Below are 26,599 nucleotides of genomic sequence, written 5' to 3'. Positions count from 1 at the left end.
CTCTATTGTTTTTCTAAAATGCCCATTATCTAATTTGATATATCAAATCATAGTACTATCTATTAATTTCTTTCATACTCTATTTCAAATTAATTTATTATATATAACTCGAAAAATGCATAATAATCACACAAATTATTTTCTCGAATTAATTAGATCACTCTTCCACTCGTTTCATAAATTCATAAAAAATTGGTAAACTATATTTTTCATTCATTGATGGTAACATCAACGTATATGAAAATATTTTAACATCTAATTAACGAGCTTTGTTTATCAACGTATGAAATATTCTAACCTCTAATGAACGAGTTTTGTTTTTTTTGGCTCAAATGGAAGTTTATGAGAAATTCTAAATAGTTATATAGTTTATACATTAAATCGTCTACATTCAATTTGATATTTATAACCTACATTAATGTTTTGACTAATAATGTTTATAAAAAAGAAGGTAATCAATTAAGTCATTTAATGCAATTTGATATCTCATTTTGGATTGTCTAGTAATAAATATAAAAGATAATTATCTACATTTATATTTTATAATTGATAAGTAAAGAATTATTTATCTTTTTGTATTTTTATTGTTATATGTTTTTTAGTAATGTTATATGCATTGACTAAATCAAAATTATGTAGGAAAAAAATAAAAGTTCAAGTGTCATTTTAAGAGGTATATTAGAAGCTCCCTTTAATAAAATGGAAGGAGAAAAAAAAAGCAGTAATGACAATACTTAACCATTAAGTGTCCACGTCCTTTTGGTCAAGCAAGAAAAAGTATGGTCGTCTCCGAGTCTTACAAATTCCAAAGACGAGATAGATGAGAATTTGATTCGACGCTGCAGCTCAATTTCATAGTGAGCATCGGAAGACGGTGAAGCTCATCAACATGGGTTTACTGGGTCTTCTTGGTTTTGCGCTCCAATGCTTTGATGTTCTTGCATGGTACGACGATGACCACCTTGTTAAAGTTGAGAAATTTCTTTCAGATTATGATAACAAACTGTGGTTATTGTTTATGATTTACTTGCAGGCCTCTCTTCGCTATGCTCTATCCTCTGTAAGTTTCCATCTCTGACTTAAACAGCTCTAATAGTAACTGATGATGATCATTATAAATCTGAGTATCTGACAGGTATTCTTCCATAAAAGCAATCGAGACAAACTCCATTACAGACACTCACAAGTTGAATACGTATTGGGTCGTCTTCTCATTGATCTTGCTCTTCGAACATGCTTTTATGAAGTTCCTAGAATGGTAATTCTCTTTCATTTCTATTTTCTTTTCCTTTTTCTATTGGGTATTTCTGTTTTCGATTGTCCACTCGATGAAAGCAAAGAGATTGTGGAACCTTGTATAATCTAGGCAAGAGAACTGTATCATTTAACTGCATACTCTACGAAGGAAATAGGAGAAGTAGTAGTGAAAATGAAAGAGGGAATCTTTTAAACGTTTTCTAGTAGTAAAAAAAAAGAAGCTTTTTTACTGTGGCTGTACTGATATGCTGGACATCACAGTCTGAGGAATGGAATATGGAGTTGGCATGACATATCCCCAAGGAACAGAAAGTTTCACGAGTCAATTTGAAAAATACATCAAGACACATGATATATTTATGTGTATTGCTATTTTAGATGAAACTCGGTTTCTCGTGTAAAGGAGAAATATTGATAACCATGGTTTGTTTGGATTTCTAATTTTATATGATCCTCATGTGTAAAGTGTAGGATTACATGAATTTTCTGTTCTTTCACATCTTTGTTGTTCTATAATGCACTTCAAGCTTTTCAATAAGTGTATTGTTTCAGTTCAAACTTAATGTCAAATCAATTTATGTCCATGTACCAATGTACACTTGTGAGGAAGCTTTCACTCCTTTTATTTTCGAAGAAAAAGAGTGACTATGTTTAATATCAGTGGGGGTCCTTTATTACAACGTTCTGAATCTCATTACAATTTTCAATGTGACCGTAATATGTAATATTCATTTCACTAACGTTTTTCCTTTTTTCTATTTGCCAACTCGAAACCTGTCAGGTTCCTTCTCTGGCAATACATTAGGCTACTAATTGTCTTTATTTTGGTGATGCCGCGTTTTGATGGTGCCTTATATGTCTATAGACACCTTATCTATCCATGCTTCTCCATGGGACCCCAAATTGTTTTAAACTTGTTCAATAAGCGGAAGGAGTCGCTTCTGAAAGATAACTTTCCCTCTGAGAATGGACCTGAAGGTTTGGTGAAGTTTATCGCTGGCAAGGTAAGGACTTCTTGTATCACTGTTAGAGGTTGATTACTAGTTCCTGACTCATTTATTTTATTAATATGTTTTTCAGTCTACGAGGACAAATATCAATGTAAAAGAGTTTAGTTCACTTTTAACCATGAATAATGAAGCTGTAGAATGCATAATATCTCTGTTGTGATTCATAGATATTTTATGGTCCCTTATATACAGTATTAGTCAGTTGAGCTAGATGAATAGCCGAATAATCCCAAATGGCATTGGAAGAGTTTTTGTTGTTGAATGTGATCACTGATAAATCTTGAAAAAAAAAATGCCTTTCTAATATTACTGCTTCTGACTTAACTCCTTAGTTCATCATTGGACCTTTCCTTGTCTTGTCTTGTAGTCCAAATTTATGAAGCCAAATGGTGAACAGAAAGATATTAAAGCTGTGCAGGTAATGCTGAAAAATAAGGAAGCAACTGCTAGCCAAGTAAGGGTATTCTATGTAGTAAATTCTTACAACTACATTGATGCTTATAAATATGTACATGGTATAAATATTTGGCATTAGTTGCAATTGCTTTACATGAGAAAAAGATATGCTTGCAGTCACTTTGCTTATTTGGTGGCAGAACTGTTTTTTATACTTCTGCAGTTCTGCCTAATGTGTTGTTATCATTCTTTTCTCCGGACTCGTCACATGAATTCGGGTTTCACTCTCTATTTGGAATGTTCATATTCATGTTTATCTTCTTTATAGCAACAGAACTGTGTCCATTTAAGAGTTTATTAATGAAGGGAAGAAAAAGGGCCCGTTTTAACCTTGTTTCATTGCACTTGTAGGTTAGTCTGGCAGAGCCTAATGTCACTGTGAATGAAGATAACTTTTCTTCTAGGAGGATGAATGAAAAAGTCATTGAGGTTGCAGTTGACAGAAAAGATAATCCACCTCCAAAGAAGGTCCAGAAGGAGCCGACTACAGTCAGTCCTCTACCAACTCAAACTGATGCAATTTCTAATTCCCCTCTAGGTGATAATAAACACAAGGCTACATACGAGGCACTGGAGATAAAGAATGAGGCAGTGCAGAAGCTCACCTGGCCTGAAAATCGTATTGAAAAGCCAGATGAGGTTGGAACAGGTATAGAAGATCCAGAGTCTCCTAAAGAAGTCCAGAAAGAGTGGACTTGTGCTCTCTGTCAGGTAACTACTATAAGTGAAAGAACTTTGAATTTCCACCTGTCAGGGAGAAAACACAAGGTGGCATACGAGGCACTGAAAGCAAAAAACCAGGCAAAAGTGCCCAAGATTGCCCCAGCTTCAACTGCCAAAACATCCCATCAACCGAACCAAGAGCCAGGAAAGAGTATCCGCAGCAGTGAATCAAAAGCAAAAGGTACTGTAAATCAAAATGTGCAAGGCCAGAAAAATACTAGTCCGTCTGCGACCCCAAAGAAGTGCTGTAAACTGACAGAGGAGGTAGCAGAGACTGTTTCCAGCAACGTCCAGAAAGGGAAAACTGCTATACCCATAGGGAAGGTACACAGTCAACAACCGAAGCCAAATGAAGTTCCCAGGGTGAAGAGATCCGGATTCTGGTGCGAAATTTGTAGCATACGCTGTCCTGGTGAGATTGACATGCGCTGTCATCTCAGTGGAAAAAAGCACAAGGAAAATATGCAAGAACGACAGGAGAACCTAATCAAGATTGCAAGGATGAATATGCCTAGTGGCCCTTCGTGATACCGCAATTTGGCGAGTTTAACATTCTCTGGGGAGTTTTGGACGTTTTGGAGTCTATCTTAGTTGAAGGAATTGCTGTCATAGTTTATCACCAGAAATGCAGGTCGTGGGAGAACTGCTTGGAAAAAAGAACTGTAGTTTGTAATTCTGACCGTCTTTTATCTGCTAAGCAACTGATGACATTTGATGAGCAGTTTAATTATGTTCTATGATCAACATGAGTTGCATCCCGTTTAAAGGCTACAGGACTGCACAAACTTGCTCTAACATTTGCCCAGTATAAACTCAACATTGGCTTATGAGTTATATTCAGTTAACCCTTCAACAGAGGCCATCTTTCATGGCAAAAATTTACATGGGCAGAGATGATAAAGAACCACTGGACATATTCATCATTCAACAGAAAAAAAAAAAAAGTACAGATCATCGCACTTCCTTGCGTCAAACACATGTTTGATGGTTCTAATATATTTACAAATTCAGCTTTTTGGTTCTGTCATTTAGGGACCTAAACCATTGATCCTCAAGTCCCCACCAACATTCATAAGCAAATAGAGTAGTTGAGATGAGAGAAGGGTTCCCTAGGGAAGACCTGATAGGAGCAAAAAGTGTGACGTTCTTAATGTATATATACCATATTCTTATGCTTTGTTACTGCTTATTTAGTTGTTTTAAGTTTGTATTTGTTATTTGTGTGTTTAGGTAGATCTATGCCGAATTTGGATGATTTGATGATGAAATTGTGCTAATTGTTAGAAATTCTTATTGAGCTAGGATTCCTTACTCAACTAGGACTCTACTTTCCTATTTTCATTCTTTCCTAATCCTTAATCGTCGATTTCTTTTCAAGAAAGACAAATCTTATTTGGACAAGGAGTAGTGATGCCGTGATGCATTTCTAGTGAGACAAGAAAGTCATGTCTGAGTTGGATAAGAAGAGAGGAGGCTGGCCAGCTAAATCCTAGTTGAAGAATGAGAGATGCCGTGCAGCCTATGTGTTTCCCAATTGGATTTGGTTTCCTACATCAAGTTGGATTTGGAGTACATGAATCAAAGTCCATATCAAAAAAGATTTCAGCTTCCCAATCCGATTATATCTCCTAATTGAAACGACAAAGCTATGTTTTTGACTCCTATATATAGAGGCACGACCTTATTATTCAAGATCATCAACCTTGCGCACATACTAGCCAAAGCTCTACCGAATTTCATACTCACATTTCCAAGAAATCCTAAAACCGATTCCACCATTCTCCACCATCATCCATAGCTTCAAGCAAGCTTGTGAAGAAATTTCATTCCCTTAAGACCACGGCTACACCTTCTAGGATCGCCTGATTGATAAAGTGTAACCATGATTCTCTCTATGTTTATTTCGGTTTTGGTTTTCTTGTTCTTGATTGTGTATGCGATTTGGATATTGTAAACTTGTTTCGATTTTATCTATGAAATAGCTACTTGATTCAATTTATATAAAGTTGCGATTTCATATTTTGGTTTCGGCCGTGCTTAGTTCTTGAATGATTTTGATATCTAAGTGTTATGTATATGCTTGTAGCATGATATTAAGGTTGTTGGATTAAAGACTTATGCTATGAACATGTTTAGTCTTTTATATGTAAATTTCGAATTGCATGATTGTTGGTTAAGTAGGTGACATGCTTGATGAATTCAATGTGCATGGCGTTGAAATTACATGATAAGATGAAGATGATAAATTTCGATTAGGACTGCTTGGAATGAATCGAATGTGTTAACTGTCTATGTGTTTAGGTTACTGCTTAAAACCCTAATTGCATGATCCAACCTTAGTTGTTCATGAGTAAGTCTCGGCATGATTCTGAAAGGAGGACTAGAACTTGTTTTCGGTTTCTTTATATGAATTGTTTTCGTGATGGTTTGTGTGTTGGTTGGTTGATCACATGTATATATTAGTTTAGGTTTTATATTTTCTGTTTTTTATTTTTGATACCCAACCTATATCTCAAAATCCTTAAACTCTTATGAATTCGTTGTTAAATGTTTGTGATTCTATGCCCTGGCTGGATCCCCGGTTTGTGAACGATACCCTCTTGGTTGATCCTACTAATGATGCTTACATGGTTAATTATTGATGTCGAGTAATCGAACTGATCAAATGGCGCCGTTGCAGGGAATCCATAGAGATGGATCACTAACTTTTAATTTCGAATTCATTGTTCATATTGTATATTTGTATATTTTTATCTTGTTTCGTTGTACAAGAGGTACGAATCAACATCAGAATGATCATCAATCCTTGTACCAAGTATAGCCAAAGCTCTGCCAAAACACATTCATCTTCCCAAGAACCCTAGTTCCTAATTTATCAAGTCATTCACCATCTTTTTACTCCTAAGCGCAGAGCATACGCCGTTCATTCCCTTGAAGATATTTAGTTATCTTGTCTTAAGCCGCGAAAGATAATTTAAACTGTAACTCTATGATTTTCATGTTTATGATTCGGTGTCTATTGTTTTTGTTTAAGGATGATTTATGTTTTGGTTTTGTTAAACTTTATTTGAATTTTATCTATGAGATTGTTATGACTTTCGAATGATGTATTGAATTAAGGATTTCAAGGATTTTAGGTTTTATTGTCGTGTGTTTCTGTTCATTATACTTAGAGCATTTTCAGTGTGTTCTTATATAATACGTGTGATTAATACACGGAGTTAGATTGATGTGTTAAGCAACCAAAGATATAAACGTTTAGGATGCAGAGTAGACTAAGTGTTTGTTCTTGATGTGGTTCATTGTTTATTTGCCTAAATAAGTCATTGATGTCATGAGGCTTATGTGTGTTAGTTAGGTTTCGATTTAAGACTTGTGCTTATGAACATAATTGATCTTATGTGTTGCGCGGACTATGCATGTTTAGGTTAGTAGTGTTAGATTATAAGTGAGCCGCAGAGCAATGCTTGAATGTGTTAAGTGTCTATGTGTTAGGAGACCGCTGAGGACCCTATTTGCATGATCGATTCTAGGATGAGAAAAGATACCTACGGCATGAACTCGATTGAGTTTAGATTTCGATGTCTTGATTCCTTATGTGATTTGTTTGGTGATTGCTTGAGTATGTGTTTGATTGATGACATGTATATATTAGTTTAGGTTTTATTTTATGTTCATATATTAAATTGAAACTTATCAAAACTTATATTCTTTGTGAATTCGTTGTTGTTTGATTTGTGATTCAGTCCCTGGTTGGATCCCCGGTTTGTAACGATATCCTCTTTCTTTATACTACTAACGATGCTTACAAGGTTAGTATTGATATCAAGTAATCAAACTGATCAACTACATGTATTGGAGAGGATTTTGGCAGTTCTATTGTGGTTTCTAACACTCTTTTGACTTCCGGTTTGCCAGGTTTGTTTCACAGACGTGCAAAAATCTGGGAGAGAATAAATCCTACATGGTATACATTGTTGTTGCTTGTCTTGGTGTTGCTGCATTGTGTGATCTCATCAAAGAGGTAATTTCTAGAACTGATATATATTGATTTATTTTTGTGTGTAAAAGGATGGAGAGTATATTATACAACTTTGGATTGTTTTCTTTTTATACTATTTGCATTGTAATGATCTTCCTCCTTGACAGATACCATTAGCAATTAGTCGTAAAATATGGTACATGTTTATCTTCATTAATGTGTGCCTTATTTGAGATGATCCGACATTGCTGCTAGTGTTACAATGCACTTTGAATTCAATACCTTTGAGCTAGGCTATCAGTGATTTTCTCAATTGAAGATCATCTATAATGTATGTCAATCAATTCTTTTATATACCTTCTTTGAGAACTCTTGTTTTTTTTGTTAAAGGGAATCCTATTAGGCCAATGTCTGAATCTTTACCTCAAAAACCGTGTGTTATTCTTGTGTGCATGAGAGGCATGATGTATACGATACACAACACAATCTCAGACCTGGGAGTGGGTGTGAGATTGCGAAACAACCAAAATCCGGCGAGGGGGTAGAAGATTAGTTACCAACCAAAACCCGATAAAGGGGTGTGAGATTGCAAACCAAAAAAAATTCGCGCAAGGGGGTGTGAGATTACAAAGCATCCAAAACCTCGCGAGAGGGGTGGGAGGGGGTGTGAGATTACAAAAACAACCAAAACCCGGCGAGGGAGTGTGAGAGATGTGTTGCCAGAAGATCTTCCTCCAGGGTTGCCACCGCTAAGGAGTATCCAACATCAGATTGATCTTGTGCTTGGTTCTAGCCTTCCAAATAAAGCAGCGTATAAAATGAGTCCAAAAGAAGGAGGAGTTGCAAAGGCAGGTGATTGAAGCAATGGAGAAGGGCTTGCTAAGAGAAAGTTTAAGCCCTTGTGCAGTTCCAGCCTTATTAACTCCAAAGAAAGATGGAACATGGCGAATATGCATGGATAGTCGAGCAATCAATCAGATCAGTGTTCGATATCGCTATCCAATTCCTTGCCTTGATGATATGCTAGATCAGTTGGGAGGTGCCAAAATATTCTCCAAGATTTACCTACGGAGTGGCTACCATCAGATCCGAATTCGTCCAGGCGATGAGTGGAAGACGGCTTTCAAAACTCAAGAAGGGTTGTATGAGTGGATGGTGATGTCATTCGGCTTATGCAATGCGCCTAACCCATTTATGCGGTAATGCAGGATGTATTGAAATGTTATATTGGAAAATTTGTGGTGGTTTACTTTGATGATATACTTGTCTATAGCCCATCCTGCATTGCTCATGAACAACATCTAAGAGAGGTACTTGGAACACTACGGAAGGAGCAGCTATATGCTAACCTGAAAAAGTGCATGTTCATGGCTGAACAAGTCACTTTTCTTGCTTATGTGGTGTCTTCGGAAGGAATTTCTATGGATCATTCAAAGGTCAAAGCTATACTTGATTGGCCTACACCTCAGAATCTACATGAAGTCAGGAGCTTCCATGGGCTTGCTTCTTTTATAGACGATTCATTCCTAATTTCAGCAGCTTGGTTGGCCCAATTGCTGACTGTTTGTAGACAAATCAGAAGTTTAGTTTGATGTCGGAAGCTACTGAAAGTTTTGAGCCGTTAAAGAGAAAGATATGTGAAGCACCAGTCCTTGCTCTACCTAATTTTGAAAAGGTGTTTCAACTTGATTGTGATGCATCAAGGGTGGGGATTGAAGTAATGTTGAGTCAAGAAAGGAGACCAGTTGGATTTTTCAGTGAGAAACTCACCAGTGCAAGGTTTTGATAGAGTACCTATGACATTGAACTTGGCTCATAGAGAGTTCATTCTCTACTCTGATCATGGAGCCTTGAGGTACATCAAAGGGCAGTCTAAATTGACTAGGAAGCACGCATGCTGGGTAAACTTCTTGGAGCAATTCAATTATACAATAAAGCATAAGGTTGGAGTTCATAAAAAGGTGGCTGATGCACTGAGTCGTAAAGCTTCTCTTTTGTCTACTGTTCGTATTGAGGTGAAGGGGTTTGAAGCTTTTAAAGGCAATACAAGGAAGATCCATATTTGGTACCCATTAGCTGGTCAGTTATGATGGCTATCTTTTCAAGGATGACCAGTTAGGCATTCCAGAAGGTTCTTTAAGAGAGAAAATTCTCAAGGAACTTCTTCAAGAAGGTCATTTTATACGTGACAAGACTCTATCTCTGATCACTTCGACTTATTGGTGGCCAAAGTTGAAGCGGGATGTCACAAGGTTTGTAGAGCGATGTCATGTGTGCCAAAGAAGTAAGGGTGGTTTATCGAATGCTGGGTTATATACTCCTCTACCTATTCCCAAGTCAGCATGGACAGATGTGAGCATGGATTTTGTCCTTGACCTGCCTAGAACTCAAAGGAGAATGGATTCTATTTTGGTGGCGGTGGACATATTCTCAAAGATGGATCATTTTGTTCCATGTCGTAAAATGGATGCAACCAATGTGGCCAACTTATTCTTTAAAGAAGTGGTTCGTCTGCATGGCCTACCCAACACCATCACTTCAGATCGTGATCCGAAGTTTATTAGTCATTTTTAGAGGACCTTGTGGAGGATTATTGGAACTAAGTTGTGTTTCAACAATGCTTACCATCCACAAACTGATGGTCAAATTGAAGTTATCAATCAGAATTTGGGAAATATACTCAGATGTCTAGTTGGTGATAAGCCTAAGGAATGGGACTTAGTGTTACCACATGCTGAATTTGCATTCAACAGGTCGCAAAACCGAACCACGAAGTGCAGTCCTTTTCCAAGTAGTGTATGGCCAAAATTCAAACAGTGTTCTAGACTTGAATTCACTTCCAAATACAAGCACAGTCAGAAAGAGGGTAGAAGAAATGACAAACTATATCAAGTCCATCCATGAAGAGGTGCAGAAAAGAATAGAAGAGAGCAAACTGAAGTATAAAGTTGTAGCAGATCAACACCGTAGGAGCGTTGTGTTTTAGGAAGGTGATATGGTGTGGGCAGTTTTAACAAATGACAGGTTTCCTACTGGAGCTTACAATAAGCTCAAAGATTGAAAAATCGGCCCCTGCAAAGTTCTCAAGAAGATAAACAAAAAAGCCTATCAACTACAGCTTCCGAAACAATTAAAGACTTCAGATGTTTTCAATGTCAAACATCTCAGTCCGTAAAAACTCGAGGACGAGTTTTCTGTAACCCGGGGAGAATGAAGCAGTCAGTATTTCTTTAGAAAGTCTAAAAGTTAGATTAAATGTGTTTTCTTTACTTCTAAAAAAGTATCCTAGAGTCCAGCTACATTAAATGTGTTTTCTTAACTTGTGTTAGTCATTATTTTCTTGTGTTTTGTGTGTGTTTAACTTGAAAGTTTAGTAATTAGTAGCATCTATTATGAGTAGTTGAGTCTAGGTTATTTAAGGAGTTGTAGCTTATGTTAGTTCCTCAGTTTTTGAAGTTCAATAGATTTAGTTTATTCAAATCTTTTAGCTTAAGGGTTTTAGTTTCTTTCCCTTTTAGTTATTTTCTACCTAACCCCAGTTTAGATTATATTAGGGCCTGCATTTAGGGCTGGGCGCGGGTTCAGCCCGGGCTATTTTTTTCAGAGCCCGGGCCCGGCTCGGTTGTAAAACCCGGACGAGCCCGCCCGGTTTTCTGGGCTTACCTCTGTTTTTGGTTATGTTACAGTGTCATTGTATCTATTCTATAAGTTTATGATCACTTACGAAAGCCAATTACATAATGACACCTAACGTTCTGGGTTTCCGGGTTTTATTTGTTTAAGGATTTGAAGGCCCGGGACCGGCCCGGACATAACAAAGCCCGGCCCGTTTATCACATGACAACACACGAGCCTGGAAAAAAGCCCGGCCTGCCCGAACGGGCCCGTCGGTCCGGTCCGGTTTTTTTTCTTCTTCAGGCTTTTTGCTCAGCAAAATGCACTTTACCTATTCCGTTCACTTTATAACTTATAATAAACTAAGCATAAATAAATATTTAACTTCCTTAAAAATTTAACCAAATGTAACAAGTATCTTATATGCAAAGAACTATAACATTATAACAACAATAATTTCACAAGTAACAACTTACAACAATCACATTTTACGATTTCATATATATATTTTTTTCGTTTTTTTTGTATTTTCGAGCTATCGTTCACTTAAATATTTTTACAAGTAAATAATTACACAATTCACAATATAGCACAAAATTAACACTTCAAATAATTGAGAATTAATCAATTCCCCGAAACGGCACCAAAATGATAGAGCGTTGATAGGAGCACAAAGTGTGACGTTCTTAATGTGATTATGACATATTCTTACTCTTTGTTACCTCTTATATAGTATATTTTAGTTTTTTTTCTATGAATAAGTGTCTAGGTAGAGCTTATATCAATTATGAGTGAATTGATGATGAAATCGTGTTAAGTGTTAAGAATCCTTGTTGAGATATGATTCCTTGTTCGAGTAGGATTCATCCTTTCGTATTTCTTTGTTTCTAATGTACTTATTCTTATTAGGAAATACCAATCCATGTTTGAGAAGGAAAGCTTCCTAGTTCCACAAGGAAAAAAGAGAAGAATATTTGCACTTAAAAGCCCAATCAATGCAAGAATGAAAATGCTGTCAAGATTCGTAGTCCAACTTCGACGGGGTCCCCTGCATAGCTCCGATCGAGTTGGAAAATGTGCCTTATATGGATAGAAAGCTATATGAGTCTAGTTTCTGTAGGATTTGGAATCAAATCAATATCTTATTCCTACAGGGAGATATGACCGAATCATTGATCGGAGGTCCAGCGAACTCGGCGGAATCATCTGAGCCATTGATTTGCTTTTATCCAAGGGCTACGAGGGAAACTTGAGACCTTATTTCTCCTACATATGAGCATAAATATGTATCAGAATCTCCATAAATTTCTGCACCAAAGAATGTCAAAGAAGGCATGCAGCAAATTAAATGAGAAGAGGCAAAAAAGTTAAAGAAGGCATGCAGCAAATTTAATGAGGAGAGGTAAGAAAAATCAAACATGGCTGTAACAATTAAGAATTTTGCTGCCTCCCTAATTCAAAGGAAGAAATTTGTGTAAAAGAAATCAACATTAAAGGAGGAAGAATATATACAATTAATGCAAAAGATATGCAATCCTTATAGAAATCAGAATTCTGGCAGTGCAAATCATCCAATTTGACGGGCTCTCCTGGAAAGCTCAAGATGACTGAGAAAATGCAAAATATATGGATGAAAAGCCACGAAAGTCGAATTGAAATTTCCAGTTGGAATCATCTCAATATCTTGTTTCTAGAGAAAGTTATGGCCATAACAAGGGACAAATGTCAGATCTGCCGAATCTAGGAAACCTCAACCAATTTGGTTTCAACTTTGTGGACTTTGTGGCCATCCTCCCTTGGGTTTCTTCCTCTATATATAGCACTTCATTTCTACATAAAAGGATGATCAACCTTGCCCACAAGACTTGCCAAAGCTCTGCTCAAACACTTTCATTCACCAAGAACCATAGAATCCGAATTCACTACCCTTCATCATATTTTCTGTCCAAAGCTTGGGAGCCTCGGATACCATACTCTTGAAGATCTCGTGCTACCTTTGTAAGGAACCTTGGGAGGAGAATTATAAAGTGTAACTCTTTGATCTTCATGTTAAGTTTTCGGGTTTTTATGTTCTTGTTCTTGGATGATTTATGTTTAGGTTTTGTTAATGTTATTTTTATTCTTGTCTATGAGATATTTGTAACTTTCGAATGACATCATGAATTAAGGTTTTCGATTTTTAATTCAATGATTTTAGGTTTTATGCCATGAATTTCTGTTTATTTATTTAAATGATTTTCGGTGTGTTCTTACTTACGTGTGTGTTTGATACCCGGAAGTTGACGTCGCATGTGTAATAATCCAAAGTTATAAATGATTTTAATACTTGGGAGTTGATTAATTGTTTGTTCTTTGTCACCTTCACCGATTATTGTCTAGGTTCGGTTAGACTTGTGCATTTGAATATGTTTATCTTTTCTATGTGATTTTTGGAATTGCATGATTGTTGGTTAAGTAGGTGACATGCTTAATGAATTCAATATGTGTGGCTTTGAAGTTGCATGGTAGGATAAGTATGTTAGATTTCGAATGAGGTTGGGACTGAGTTCGAATGTGTTAAAGTGTCATTGAGTTAGGAACCTTGGGAGAAACTTAACTGCATAACCGATTCTAGGATGTATAATGAACCTTACGACATGAACTTAATTGAGATTAGATTTCGTTACCTTTGTTTTTATGTTATTTGTTTGGTAATTGCTTATGTGTTGGTTGGTTGATCACATGTATATATTAGTTTAGGATTTATTTTTATGTTCTTGATCCGATCCTATATCAAATCTTTATATCTCTTATGAATTCGTTGTTAAATGTTTGTGATTCTTTACCCTGGTTGGATCCTCGGTTTGTGAACGATACCCTCTTGCTTTATGCTACTAACGATGCTTACAGGGTTAATATTGATCTCGAGTAATCGAACCGATCAAGCGTTACTTAGAACGTCTATATAAACCCTGTAAAACATCATTGTTAGTATAAACTAAGTAGGGATCGTTCAGTTCGGATAATCAAAAGGGCCTCACAACTTATCATGTTATTGGGAGATTTGATTTTGATTATAAAACTATTACTGAAAATAAATCCTAAATTACTTATATACAATTTATCTACCACTCATCACATTAACAAGCACGAAATCTACTTATGAAACATGTATGACATACACAAAACAACTAATAGGCAGCAAGCAATTTCGAATCAACTCAAGTTCATTTCAATTCTAATTCTAATTAGAGCTCTAAGCGGTTTATCTAATCGTTAAGTCTTCATATTTATTTAGAATCAACGAAGCGTTCAATCCTAAACATAAGCTAAAAAGAGTTCAACATAACGAAGCGTACTAGTTAAACACAAAGAAGCACATAAGCACATTAAGTCGAATTGGAGACCTGTACACAAGCATGGCGTCACTCATCTTAATTAAGTATGCAATTCCTAAAACTATCCCAGCCATATATAAGTACCAATAATTGAGACACGAAGCACATAACTCAATTAAAGATTACTTTGGTGAAAGAAATCGCAACCTTAAGAGAGCCATGGTCGTGGCTTCCTCAAACATTGATCTAGATGTATAAGTTCAAGGAATTAATCAAAATAAAATCAAAAACAATTTGAAAATCCTACTGCCCCTATTCATCAAGCACAGCATACATACACAAACATGAGTTTATTCAATTAAAACAAAAAACCAAACAAGTCTGAAAATATGTTCTTCATATATAAAACTAGAAAGTACATCCAATAATCCATACAATGAAATCGCAATATTCATAAAACCAAAAAGAAAAATACAAGCCATGAATGAATCACACATTAGAAACCTTGAAGGATTCGGCAAGGATGAATTCGACTATGGAGAAGGGGAAAGGATGGCATGATTTGTGGTGATGGATGAAGCTTGTGTCTTGAATTTTCTGGATGTATTTTGGCAGAGGTTCGGCCTAGCTTTGTGAATGAGAGGTGATGACTATTTGAGAGAGACGCCGTGCTATATATAGAGGAATGAGGGAGGATGGCTGCTCGATTTTGGGCTGAATCCATGAAGAATGCACGGCTGAGATCTTCAAGGCAATAAGAGTTTCAGTTTAAGTAGGACTCTCCCAAATGATATGTTTCCTAGTCTAACAAGGATACATAGTGCAAGAAGGACTCTCAATACATCACCAACGCGACCAAAACGTAGAAAGATGAAGACTCCTAATCCAACTAGGTTTCCTGATTCCTACTCAAACTATGACTCTAGACCAATTCTGCGTTTTTAACTTGTTTAAGCACAAAAATGCATCTCATACCGCCAAAGACTCCTAGTGAGGTCGAGCGTATCAACCGAGTATAAATTCTACTCATATAACATGTATGACATGCACAAAACAACTTATAAGCAGCAAACATTTTGATTTAATCTTAGTCCATTTTAATTCCAATTCTAATTAGATTCCTAAGCGGTTTAACTAATCGTTAAGTCTTCTAAATTATGTAGAATCAACGAAGCATTCAATTTTAAACATATGTTAAAAAGAGTTCAACATAACGAAGCGTACTAGTTAAACACAAAGAAGCACATAAACACATTAAGTCCAATTGGAGACATGTAAGCAAGCATGACGTCACTCATCTTGATTAAGCATGCAAATTCCTAGAACTATCACAGCCCTATACAAGTACCAATAATTGAAACACGAAGCGCATAACTCAATTAGAGATTACTTTGGTGAAACTGCAACCTTAGGAGAGCCATGGCCGTGGCTTCCTCAAGCATTTATTTAGATGTACAAGTTCAAGGAATCAATCAAAATAAAACCTAAATTAATTCGAAAATCCTACTGCGCTTAGTCATAACACACGGGATACACATTCATGAGTTCATACAATCAAAACATAAAACCAAATAAGTCTGAAAATATATTCTTCATATATGAGACCGAAAATAACATCCAATAATTCATACAAAGAATTCGAAATGTGCAGAAAACCAAAAGAAAAATTACAGGCCATGGATGAATCACACATTAGAAACCTTGAAGGATTCGGCAAGGATGAGTTCGATTTGGAGGAGGAGGAAGGGTAGCACGGCTATGGTGGTGATGGATGAAGGTTCTGGCTTGAATTTTCTGGATGTATTTTGGCAGAGGTTCGGCCTAGCTTTGTGAATGAGAGGTGATGCCAATTATGAAGTGAAACCGTGCGTTATATAGACGAACGAGGAGAGGAGAGGCTGCACGGCTTGGTGGGTTAATCCATCAACGCACGGCGGTGATCTCGTATCAATGAATACATCGAATGGTTGTCCTTGTTCCTTTCTTTAATTCAGCTCTTTTCTCCTTGTTTATCTCATGAAATACACGGCTAGTCTCTTATCCTATTCTGATTTGGATGACACGGCAAAGACTCCTTCACAAGTTCAAGAGTTATTCACGGCTTGGACTCCTTGTTTCTCTCCTTGCTTTGCCGTGTGAGTCTCTAAAGGGCCTGATCTCCTATTTAATCTCTTTGATTTATCTCATTCTGAAAATTATTTCCTTTAATCCCTGAATAGTTGGGCACGGTATTGGACTCCTTCTTCCTTGTGGATTTGGACTTGAGCCGTGAGGAGCTCTCCTTGTATCACACGAACTCCTTGTTTATCTCTAGTTGTGAGTTTCCTTCTTCCTCAAGCCTTGGCACGCCTTATCTTCAGCTGATCTATACGGCATATGACTCTTATTTCTTCTCTAATCCATCCCTCTTTCTTCTCCCATGAATTATCTCTTAAATCTGAAAATAAGAACCGAAATTAATAAGAAGAAGATAATTCATTCGAAAATAATGTCTTAATCTAGACAATAGTTGTCTTAAAAAGACACATGTAATAGATGAGCTCAGCTAGATTAGGAAAGTTTCTAATTTGTAAAAAAAAAGAAATTTACTTGAACAAGTAAGTTACTAGAACATGAAAGTTCATTTAAGTAAGTTTCGTAATAAGAGTTTGAGTTCAAGTAGGACTCTCCCAAATGATACGTTTCCTATTCTAACAAGGATTCCTAGTGCAAACAGGACTCTCAAGATATCGCCAATGCGACCAAAACGTAGAAAGATGAAAACTTCTAATCCAATTAGGTTTCCTAGTCCTATAAGGATTCCTACTCAAACTAGGACTCTAGACCAATTCTTCGTTTTTAACTCGTTTAAGCACAAAGACACATCCAATACCGTCCAAGACTCCTATTATGATTGAATGACTCGATATTACAATAATAAGAACTAAGCAAAGTAGAAATGGAGGTAAAAACATAGGGGTGGGCATAAAAAACGGAAATCCCGATCCCGTTCCGATTCCGTCCCGAAATTCATAGGAACGGGACGGGACGGAAGTCTAAAAACATATGTCCCGTCCCGATCCCATCCTGTTTCATAATAGTGGGACGGGACGTGGGACGAATAATTTCTATCCCGCTTCGTCCCGTCCCGTCCCGTCCCACCTTTAATAAAAACTTAAAAATTCTTATATATTTGTATCAAAATGAAACTAATTTATGTTCTTAATAATTCCAAAATTATATCAACTCAAATAGTAATGGTAAATTATAATATTTTGACCATAATATGCATTTTTTTTGTTAAAATTTCATTATTAAATGTTACTTTGTTAATAAAAAAGTAAAAATATAGGTTTTTATTTAATTTTATATGAAGGTGGGATTTGTCCCGTCCCATCCCGATCCCGTCCCGTCCCAACCGGGATTGATCCCGAGTGGGATGCATTCTTAAAACCCTCGTCCCGTCCCGATCCCGTCCCGCTTCAAAAGAGTGGGACGGGACGTGGGATGAGCTTCGTCCCGTCCCATCCCGTCCCGTGCCCACCCCTATAAAAACATATTAAGAACATAGCACAAAATGCTTCTATCAACTACCCCACACTTGGCTTTTGCTAGTCCCTTAGCAAAACAAAACTACACAAAACACTATTGCCCCTAAATGATTGCCTCAGAATCTCAAAACACATAGCTTTCAAGTTTAACGATTTGCATGTAAGCACATAAATTCTAAGTTTCATAAACATGGTTGATAATATGAATAAGTCAGATACGAGAACATAGACACATAACATGTTTAATCAATCTAATCCTCCTCACAATGCATACCCTATTCTTTTCACTCAGATTCATAGTTATAACTTACACACAAGTATATGCCAGAGAAAGGATAATAAGGCATCAAATAGCTTGCATATTTACACAAATGAAAGCACTTTGTGAATAACAACAAGAAAACCTCATCTAACAACTAAGTGCACAAATGGACTGATCGATTCGATTACTCGAGATCAATATTAACCCTGTAAGCATCGTTAGTAGTATAAAGCAAGAGGGTATTGTTCACAAACCGGGGATCCAACCAGGGCATAGAATCACAAACATTTAACAACGAATTCATAAGAGTTTAAAAGAGTTTGATATATAGGATCGGGTTGAAAGCTAAAAACAGAAAATAAAACCTAAACTAATATATACATGTGATCAACCAACCAACACAAAATACATTACCACAAGAAATCATACAAAGCTAACGAAAATCAGATTCTAGTCCTCCCTTAAGAGTTATGTCGAGACACTATCATGAATAACTAAGGTTGGATCATCCAATTAGGGTCCTAAGCAGTAACCTAAACACAAAGACACTTAACATATTTGATTCATTCCAAGCGGTTATAATCGAAATCTAACATACTTATCCTACCATGCAACTTCAAAGCCACGCATATTGAATTCATTAAGCATGTCACCTACTTAACCAACAATCATGCAATTCCTAAAATCACATAGAAAAGATAAACATATCATAGCACAAGTCATAAATCCAACAACCTAAATATCATGCTACAAGCGTATACATAACACATAGATACTCTCGAAATCAACAAAAATCATAGAACTACAAACCTAAAATCGAAACTTTATATAATTTGAAACAAGTAACTATCTCATAGACAAAATCGAAACAAGTTTACAATGACCAAAACACATACACAACCAAGAACAAGAAAAACCAAAAACCGAAATAAACATAGAGAGAATCATGGTTACACTTTATCAATCAAGCGATCTCACAAGGTGTAGCCGTGGCTTTCCAAGGGGATGGAACCTCTTCACAAGCGTGCTTGAAGGCTAAGGATTGGTGGAGAATGGTGGAATCGGTTTTATGATTTCTTGGATGGGTGAGTATGAATTTTGGTAGAGCTTTGGCTAGTATGTGCACAAGGTTGATGATGTTTTTCTGTGGAAATGAGGTGCTATATATAGAGGAAAAAACCCAAAGGAGGCTGGCCACAAAGTCCAGAAAGTTGAAACCATATTGGTTAAGGTTTCCTAGATTCGGCAGATCTGACATTTGTCCCTTTATTCTGGCCATAACTTTCTCTAGAAAATAGATATTGAGATGATTCCAAGTGACATTTTCAACTAGACTTCCCTAGCTTTTCATCTATATATCATGCATTTTCGCAATCATTTTGAGCTGTCCAGGGGAGCCCGTCAAAGTTGGACTACGAATCTTGACAGCATTTTGATTCTTGCATGGATTGGGCTTTTAAGTGCATATCTTCTTATCTTTCCTTGTGGAACTAGGATTGCTTTCCTTCTCCAACATGGATTTGTATTTCCTAATAAGAATAAGTACGTTAGAAACAAAAAAATACGAAAGGATGAATCCTACTCGAACAAGGAATCATTTCTCAACAAGGATTCTTAACACTTATTCATACAAAAGAAACTAAACCATACTAAATAAGATGTAACACAGAGTAAGAATAGGGCACAAACGCATTAAGAACATCAGAATTTGTGCTCCTATCAACAACCCCACACTTAAACTTTGCTAGTCCCTTAGCAAACACTAGAAAGGGAAACCAAAACATAAAACAAAAATACAACTAAACTAACGACTCAACTACAATGCCTTCAACATTTTGTCTCAGAGATCTTTAAACTCATAACTTCAAGAATAACACTTAATCGAAATAGATAGAATGAATTCAGTGGTTAATAAACATGAGATCACGCATAACAAGTAAGACATGGCAGAAACAAAGTTGATATTAAGCTCAACATGTTCAAAACAAGTTCAAAATTCAACTCACAAGGGATATGCACTCCGAATATTTTCTCTCAAGAACATGGCATATGCTTAAAAGCTTTTCACACATAAGAGTTATGAACACATAGTGAATTCGAAAACCTCATGAAAAATACCAATCATATGCACAAATGAACCAAAACCATATGCCTACTCATGAAACAAACTCCACAAATCAAGAGCTACTTATTTTAAGAATCATGCAGATCTTTATAAAAGATAGGTTTAGGCTCGGTAAGGATATCATTTTTCAGGTAAAAGGAATCACAAAGGTCATCCTCAAGACTTAGCAGAGCAAGAATCATCCACCTTATGTCGTCATACTCCATAAAACAATAGCCAATTCTATCATGTTGGACCCATTCTTCACTCTAAACATTGTGAAAACGAACAAAGGCTAAAGTACAACATTATTGAGCCTTCAACAAATACATCACAACTCCAAATTCACATCAAACAAAGCTATGCAGTAACGTCTTTCAAGCCGTGTTTATGTATTTTTCTCTTTTTCTTCTCACGTCATCTTTCTATTGTTTTTTCTTTTTTTTCATTCTTTTCACCCTTTTTATACGGCACACATACATACATAGCATAACTCCACACTTGAATCGAATCATCACTCCATATTAACATGAAATATCAGCTATGCCAAGCCTCGAGAACAAGGTAGAGATATAACTATACTAAGCAATGATATTAACATGTTGGTGGTGAAAGAAAAGGTTTAATGTAGGCTCAAATAGGTTAATACTAAGGTGTCCCAAGCAAGGCAAAAATAAGGCATACGGATTTTTGGTATAAAGTGGTGGAATCCAAAAAAAAGATTCAAGTCATTCAACAATCTTTTTCAAAATCTGAGTATTATGACATAAAGCTTCGAAAGTTTTACAAAGCAAGTTCTAGCATTCTCTAGTTCATTGCAATTCTATGGCATATGAATTGATCAAAATAGATATAATGAGGTAATATAGGCAAGAACGATAGAATATCACTCAAAAAGAAAGCACATATATGGCTCGAAACTCACAAAGGTTACATGAATTCAAACAAGTAAGGAACATGCTCATTTTGTACCTAAGTTTCAAAATCCTCATCTACTACATGTTCATACAATTTCTACACATCGATTAACCATTAAATAGCAATTAAGTTCAATTTCCAATCTTGTGATCATCTTTCAACCAATCATTCACAAATCAAATCATCCTAGACAGTTAAAGGCATACCTAAGACTCAAAAACAAAATCAAAACAACATAACAAAAATCGAAAAATATATGATCATACTATGCCGTATGATCAAGGAGAGATGTCTCCTCCAGGTTATGCTCCACAAAATTCTCATAGTACGGCTTCAGGCGATGTCCATTGACCGTGAATTCCTTTCCATGCACCATACTTTTGATCTGAATAGCACCAGAAGGAAAAACATTAGTAACAATAAACGGTCCGAGCCACCTAGAACGGAGCTTGCCCAGAAACAATCTAAGTCAAGAATTAAATAAAAGAACTTTCTGCCTAACGACAAAGTGTTTCTTCCTAATCATACGGTCATGGAACGTTTTAGTCTTCTCCTTGTAAACCATTGCCGAATCATAGGCCTCATTCCTAATCTCTTCAAGCACATGCAATTGCAACTTCCTATGCAATCCGGCCTCATCAATGTCCATGTTAAAATTCTTCACAGCCCACCATGCACGATGTTCAAGCTCCACAGGAAGATGGCACGCCTTGCCATAGACTAACCGGAATGGTGACATGCCAAGAGGAGTCTTGTATGCCGTCCTATAGGCCCAAAGAGCATCATCCAATCGTTGAGACCAATCATTGCGTGATGGTCCAACAGATTTCTCCAAAATTCTCTTAATCTCACGATTAGATAGCTCAACTTGTCCACTTGTTTGGGGGTGAAAAGGTGTAGCAACCTTATGCTTGATTCCATACTTCTTCAATAACGCCTCAATGGTCCGGTTGCAAAAGTGAGATCCTCCATCACTAATGATAACTCTCGGAATACCAAACCTAGATAAAATGTTAGAACGAAGGAAATCTGCAACAACTCGAGAATCATTAGTACGGGTGGCTCTTGCTTCCACCCATTTCGAAACATAATCAACACAAACGAGTATGTACAAGAAACCATTCGAGTTAGGAAAAGGTCACATGAAATCAATGCCCCAACAATCAAATATTTCAACATATATAATCGGTGTCATAGGTATTTGATCCCTAGATCCTAAGTTTCCCATGTGTTGGCATCTATCACAAGTCATGCAAAAATGATATGCATCTTTGAAAATCGTAGGCCAGAAGAAACCGCATTCTAACACCTTAAGAGCAGTCCTACGTGAACCAAAATGTCCTCCACAAGATTCAGAATGGCAAAAAGTAAGTATGGAATGATGTTCAGATTCAGGGACACACCTCCTAATGATTTAATCAACACAATGTTTCCATAAGTATGGTTCATCCTAAACATAATACTTAGCTAATGCCTTGAGTCTATTCTTTTGAGCATGCGATAAAGTATCTGGAAATTGCTTAGAAACAAGATAATTCACAATATCTGCATACCATGGCTCACTTACCTCAATTCGAAAGAGTTGCTCATCCGGAAAACTCTCTTGAATGGCTAGGGGCTCAGCATTTCTCACCAAACGGCTCAAATGGTCCGCCATAACATTATCACTTCCCAAGAGTTTGATCTCGAGATCAAACTCTTGGAGTAAGAGAATCCATCGAATCAATCTCGGTTTAGTATCCTTTTTCGTCAGTAAGTACTTCAAAGATGCATGGTCAGTGTAAACAATAACTTTGGATTGAAGTAAGTAAGAATGAAACTTATCTAAAGCAAAGATCACGGTAAGAAGTTCTTTTTCAGTTGTGGTGTAGTTTTGTTGAGCATCATTGAGCGTTCGTGAGGCATAATAGATGGCGTAAGGTTGCTTGTCCTTCCTCTGTTCTAACACGGCCCCAACTGCATAGTCGGAGGCATCACACATCAATTCAAACGGCAAAGACCAATCCGGCGGTGCCATGATCGGTGTCGATGTTAAAAGCTTCTTCAATGTCTCAAATGCGTGCTTGCAATCATCATCAAAGTGAAAGGGAACGTCCTTTTGAAGCAATGAACTCAATGGTCTCGCAATCTTGGAAAAGTCCTTGATAAACCTACGATAGAAATCTGCATGTCCAAGAAACGATCGAACATCCCTCACATTTGTGGGGAGGGGTAAGTGATGCACAAGATCTATTTTAGACTTATCAACCTCAATTCCTTTAGATGAAACAATATGGCCTAAGACAATGCCTTGTGTAACCATAAAATGACATTTAAGCACAATTCAAAACCAAGTTAGTTTCTTCACAACGTTTAAGCACAAGTTCAACATTCTCTAGACATGTTTCGAAATTTTCACCATGACCAGAAAAATTATCCATGAAAGCTTCAATTTTAGAACCAATATACTCAGAGAAATGTGATACATACAACGTTGAAACGTACCTGGAGCGTTGCATAAACCAAAAGGCATGCAACGATAAGCAAACGTACCAAAAGGGCATGTGAATGTCGTCTTTTCTTGATCTTCCTCTGCAACACTAATTTGATTGTATCCACTATATCCATCAAGGAAACAATAGAAAGAATGACCAGCTAACCTCTTAAGCATTTGATCAATGAATGGCAACGGCATGTGATCCTTCCTTGTTGTGGCGTTGAGCTTTCTATAGTCGATACAGACACGTTGACCAGTCACCGTCCTTTGAGGCACTAACTCGTTATCTTTGATCTTTACCACCGTGATTCCGGACTTCTTTGGCACAACTTGAATGGGAGAGATCCACCTATTGTCCGAAATAAGGTAGATGACACAACAATCATGTAACTTAGTGATCTCGTCCTTAACAACTTGCATCATTGGTGGGTGAAGACGTCTCTGCCCCTCCTTGGTCGGTTTGGCACCATCTTCAAGTAAAATTCTATGCACACACATTGTAGGGCTTATTCCCTTAATGTCGGCTAGAGTCCATCCTATGGCCGTCTTGTGTCTCTTCAACACTTCAATCAATCTCTCTTCTTGTTCCTTGTTGAGTGCAAATGAAATGATCACTGGCAATGTATCCTCATCTCCCAAAAACGCATACTTCAAGTGGTCCGGAAGAACCTTAAGATCAAGCTTTGGGGCTTGCACCACAGAAGGAAGATTCTTGTTAGTGGTTAAGAGAATTGGACTAGGAGAGACATAACTTACCTCACGTGGAAAAACCTCAAGAGAGGCCACATTCTCTAGTACAAGAGATGGCACGGCATCATTGGCTTTCAACTCAGAAATGTTGGAGCCATCACTTGCAAATCCTGCCCCTTGGGCAATGGTGAGTGCCAACTCGTCATGTGCCAAGGTATCTAGATAGTTATATGCAAGAAAATCAATAATGTCAACTGAAAAACAATCACATATTTCCGAAAGGGGATACCTCATGGCTTCAAAGATGGTGAAGCTAATCACTTCACGATCGAACTCAAAGGTGAGTGATCCACTAAACACATCAATCTTCATTCTTATAGTCCTCATAAAGGGACGCCCAAACAGAATAGGGACCTCCTTGTCATCTGCTTCAGTTGGCTCCATGTCAAGGACATAGAAGTCCGCAGGGAATATCAAGCTCGAAACCTGCACAAGAACATCTTCAACATAACTCAAAGGGACTTTGTTGGAACAATCTGCCAATCGAATCACAACATTATCTCGTTTCAAATCACCTAAACCTAGATCCTCATAAATATAGTAAGGCATTACATTGATAGATGCACCTAAGTCTAACATTATCTTTTCAAATGTTATGTTTCCGATTGTACAAGGGATAGAAAAACTCCCTGGATCTTTAAGCTTTGGTGGTAGCTTCCGTTAGAGCACGGCAGAAACCGTTTCACTCATTGTGACAACCTCCTTTTCTCGAGTCATCCTCTTATTAGTGCACAATTCTTTCAAAAACTTAGCATACCTAGGATTTTGTTGTATGCATTCAATAAGAGGCATGTTCACTTCCACCTTCTTGAAGATGTCGAGCATGACTTGATCAGAGTCATTCTTCTTTTGCTTTGCAAATCTATTGGGGAAGGGAACACAAGGAAGAGCATTAGTTGAAACTAAACCACTAGAGTTAGGATCCTTACATTTGTTATGCGCGGCATGATCACTTTTGGGAAGAGGCACGACATCATTAGCTTTAGAGGAGGTAGGGTCCTTCTCTATATAATTAGCATTGAAACTCTCGGCCTCTTTTCCTTTAGAAGGCACAGCCTTTTTGTTTTGCTGCAATTGAGCATCCAAGATCCTCCCACTTCTTGTCATCATGGCCTTCACGTTAGGATTTGGCTTAGTTTGGCTCGGCAACTTACCTTCTTCATGAATCTTGCTCATGAAGTCGATCACTTGTCCCATCTGCTTCTTAAGCTCAGTTATGTCTTTAGAATGAGCTTGTTGACCTGTAACTAAAGCTTGAGTTGCAGAGTTTAAATTTTGTTGCCCTTGAGCAAGGGACTTCAAAAGTTCATCATAGTTAGGTGCATATGCATTATTCGAACCCTAAATGTTAGAGTTAAAGGGAACAGAACCTTGAGGTACCTGAGGCCTTACAAACAAACCTGAAGGATGAGGTCCTTGACCTTGAGCATTGGATGGTTGAGCATTGTTGTTCCAACGAAAGTTGGGATGATCTCTAAGTCCAGGATTGTATGTGTTCGAGTAAGGATCGTACCTAGGCCTTTGTTACCCCATAAAGTTCAACTCTTCTTCAGTCATTGCACCATTTGGACAATTCTCGGTGATGTGGTCTTTGAGTGAACAAATGCGACATGCTTGAGTGTTGATGGTCGAACCATTGAGTGCCTTGACTAGAAAGTCAAGCTTTCTTTCTAAAGTAGCCATCTGATTTCTTGCATCAATATCATACACCACACGGCTTTTGCTTCCTCTCTTCTCCTTAGAACTAAATTGGCGATTGTTGTCGGCCAAGTTATCAATCAAGGTGTAAGCTTCTTGACCGGTCTTGTTCATAAATGTGCAGCCACATGCCGAATCCACCATACTCTTGTTAGTGGTGTCGAGTCCTTCATAGAAGAATTGTACCAAGTCATCCAACGAAATACCATGATGAGGGCACTTCCTTTGTAATTCCTGAAATTCCTCCCATGCCTGATGAGTGAATCACCATCCTTTTGAGTGAAGTTCTGAATCTCCCTCCTTAGTCTTTTCGTGAGTTGAGCAGGGAAGAATTGTTTCAAGAACTTCCTAGTCATTTCATCTCATGTGGTGATGATTCCTGGAGGCAGAGAGTACAACCAACGCTTAGCATCGTCCTTAAGGGTAAATGGGAACAAAAGCAACCTCAAGCCTTCTTGAGACAGATGATGAATCGATTGGACCTTGCAAATGTCCAAGAAA

General features: G+C 37.2%; 1 protein-coding gene and 1 non-coding gene across 3 annotated transcripts; both read left to right on the top strand.

The window, feature by feature from the left end:
• Positions 1-788: 788 nt before the first annotated feature.
• LOC126790563 (uncharacterized) lies at positions 789-4,217 on the top strand. 2 transcript variants are annotated; one of them, XM_050516854.1, is made up of 6 exons: positions 789-945; positions 1,034-1,060; positions 1,136-1,258; positions 2,039-2,261; positions 2,635-2,685; positions 3,075-4,217. In XM_050516854.1, exons 1-6 carry the CDS (start codon positions 890-892, stop codon positions 3,972-3,974), a joined length of 1,380 nt encoding a protein of 459 aa, XP_050372811.1. In that variant the 5' UTR covers positions 789-889; the 3' UTR covers positions 3,975-4,217. The 2 variants fall into 2 exon arrangements, with proteins under 2 accessions (XP_050372811.1, XP_050372810.1); XM_050516853.1 differs by having other exon boundaries at positions 2,635-2,721.
• A 22,083-nt stretch (positions 4,218-26,300) lies between these two features.
• LOC126793031 (small nucleolar RNA R71) lies at positions 26,301-26,406 on the top strand. The gene has a single exon (XR_007672015.1). It is a non-coding gene; the product is annotated as a small nucleolar RNA R71 (small nucleolar RNA).
• The last annotated feature ends 193 nt before the right edge of the window (positions 26,407-26,599 follow it).

Source organism: Argentina anserina, chromosome 4, assembly GCF_933775445.1.
Source record: "Argentina anserina chromosome 4, drPotAnse1.1, whole genome shotgun sequence".
Classification (NCBI taxonomy): Eukaryota; Viridiplantae; Streptophyta; class Magnoliopsida; order Rosales; family Rosaceae; genus Argentina; species Argentina anserina.
This window is presented reverse-complemented; position numbering and strand designations above follow the sequence as displayed.

Excerpts from the sequence above, each read along its gene's own strand:
- LOC126790563 (XM_050516853.1), top strand. The coding sequence starts at position 890 with ATGGGTTTACTGGGTCTTCTTGGTTTTGCGCTCCAATGCTTTGATGTT. Across the intron at positions 946-1,033 it reads TGCTTTGATGTTCTTGCATG|GCCTCTCTTCGCTATGCTCT; the intron begins GTACGACGATGA and ends ATTTACTTGCAG. Across the intron at positions 1,061-1,135 it reads TTCGCTATGCTCTATCCTCT|GTATTCTTCCATAAAAGCAA; the intron begins GTAAGTTTCCAT and ends AGTATCTGACAG.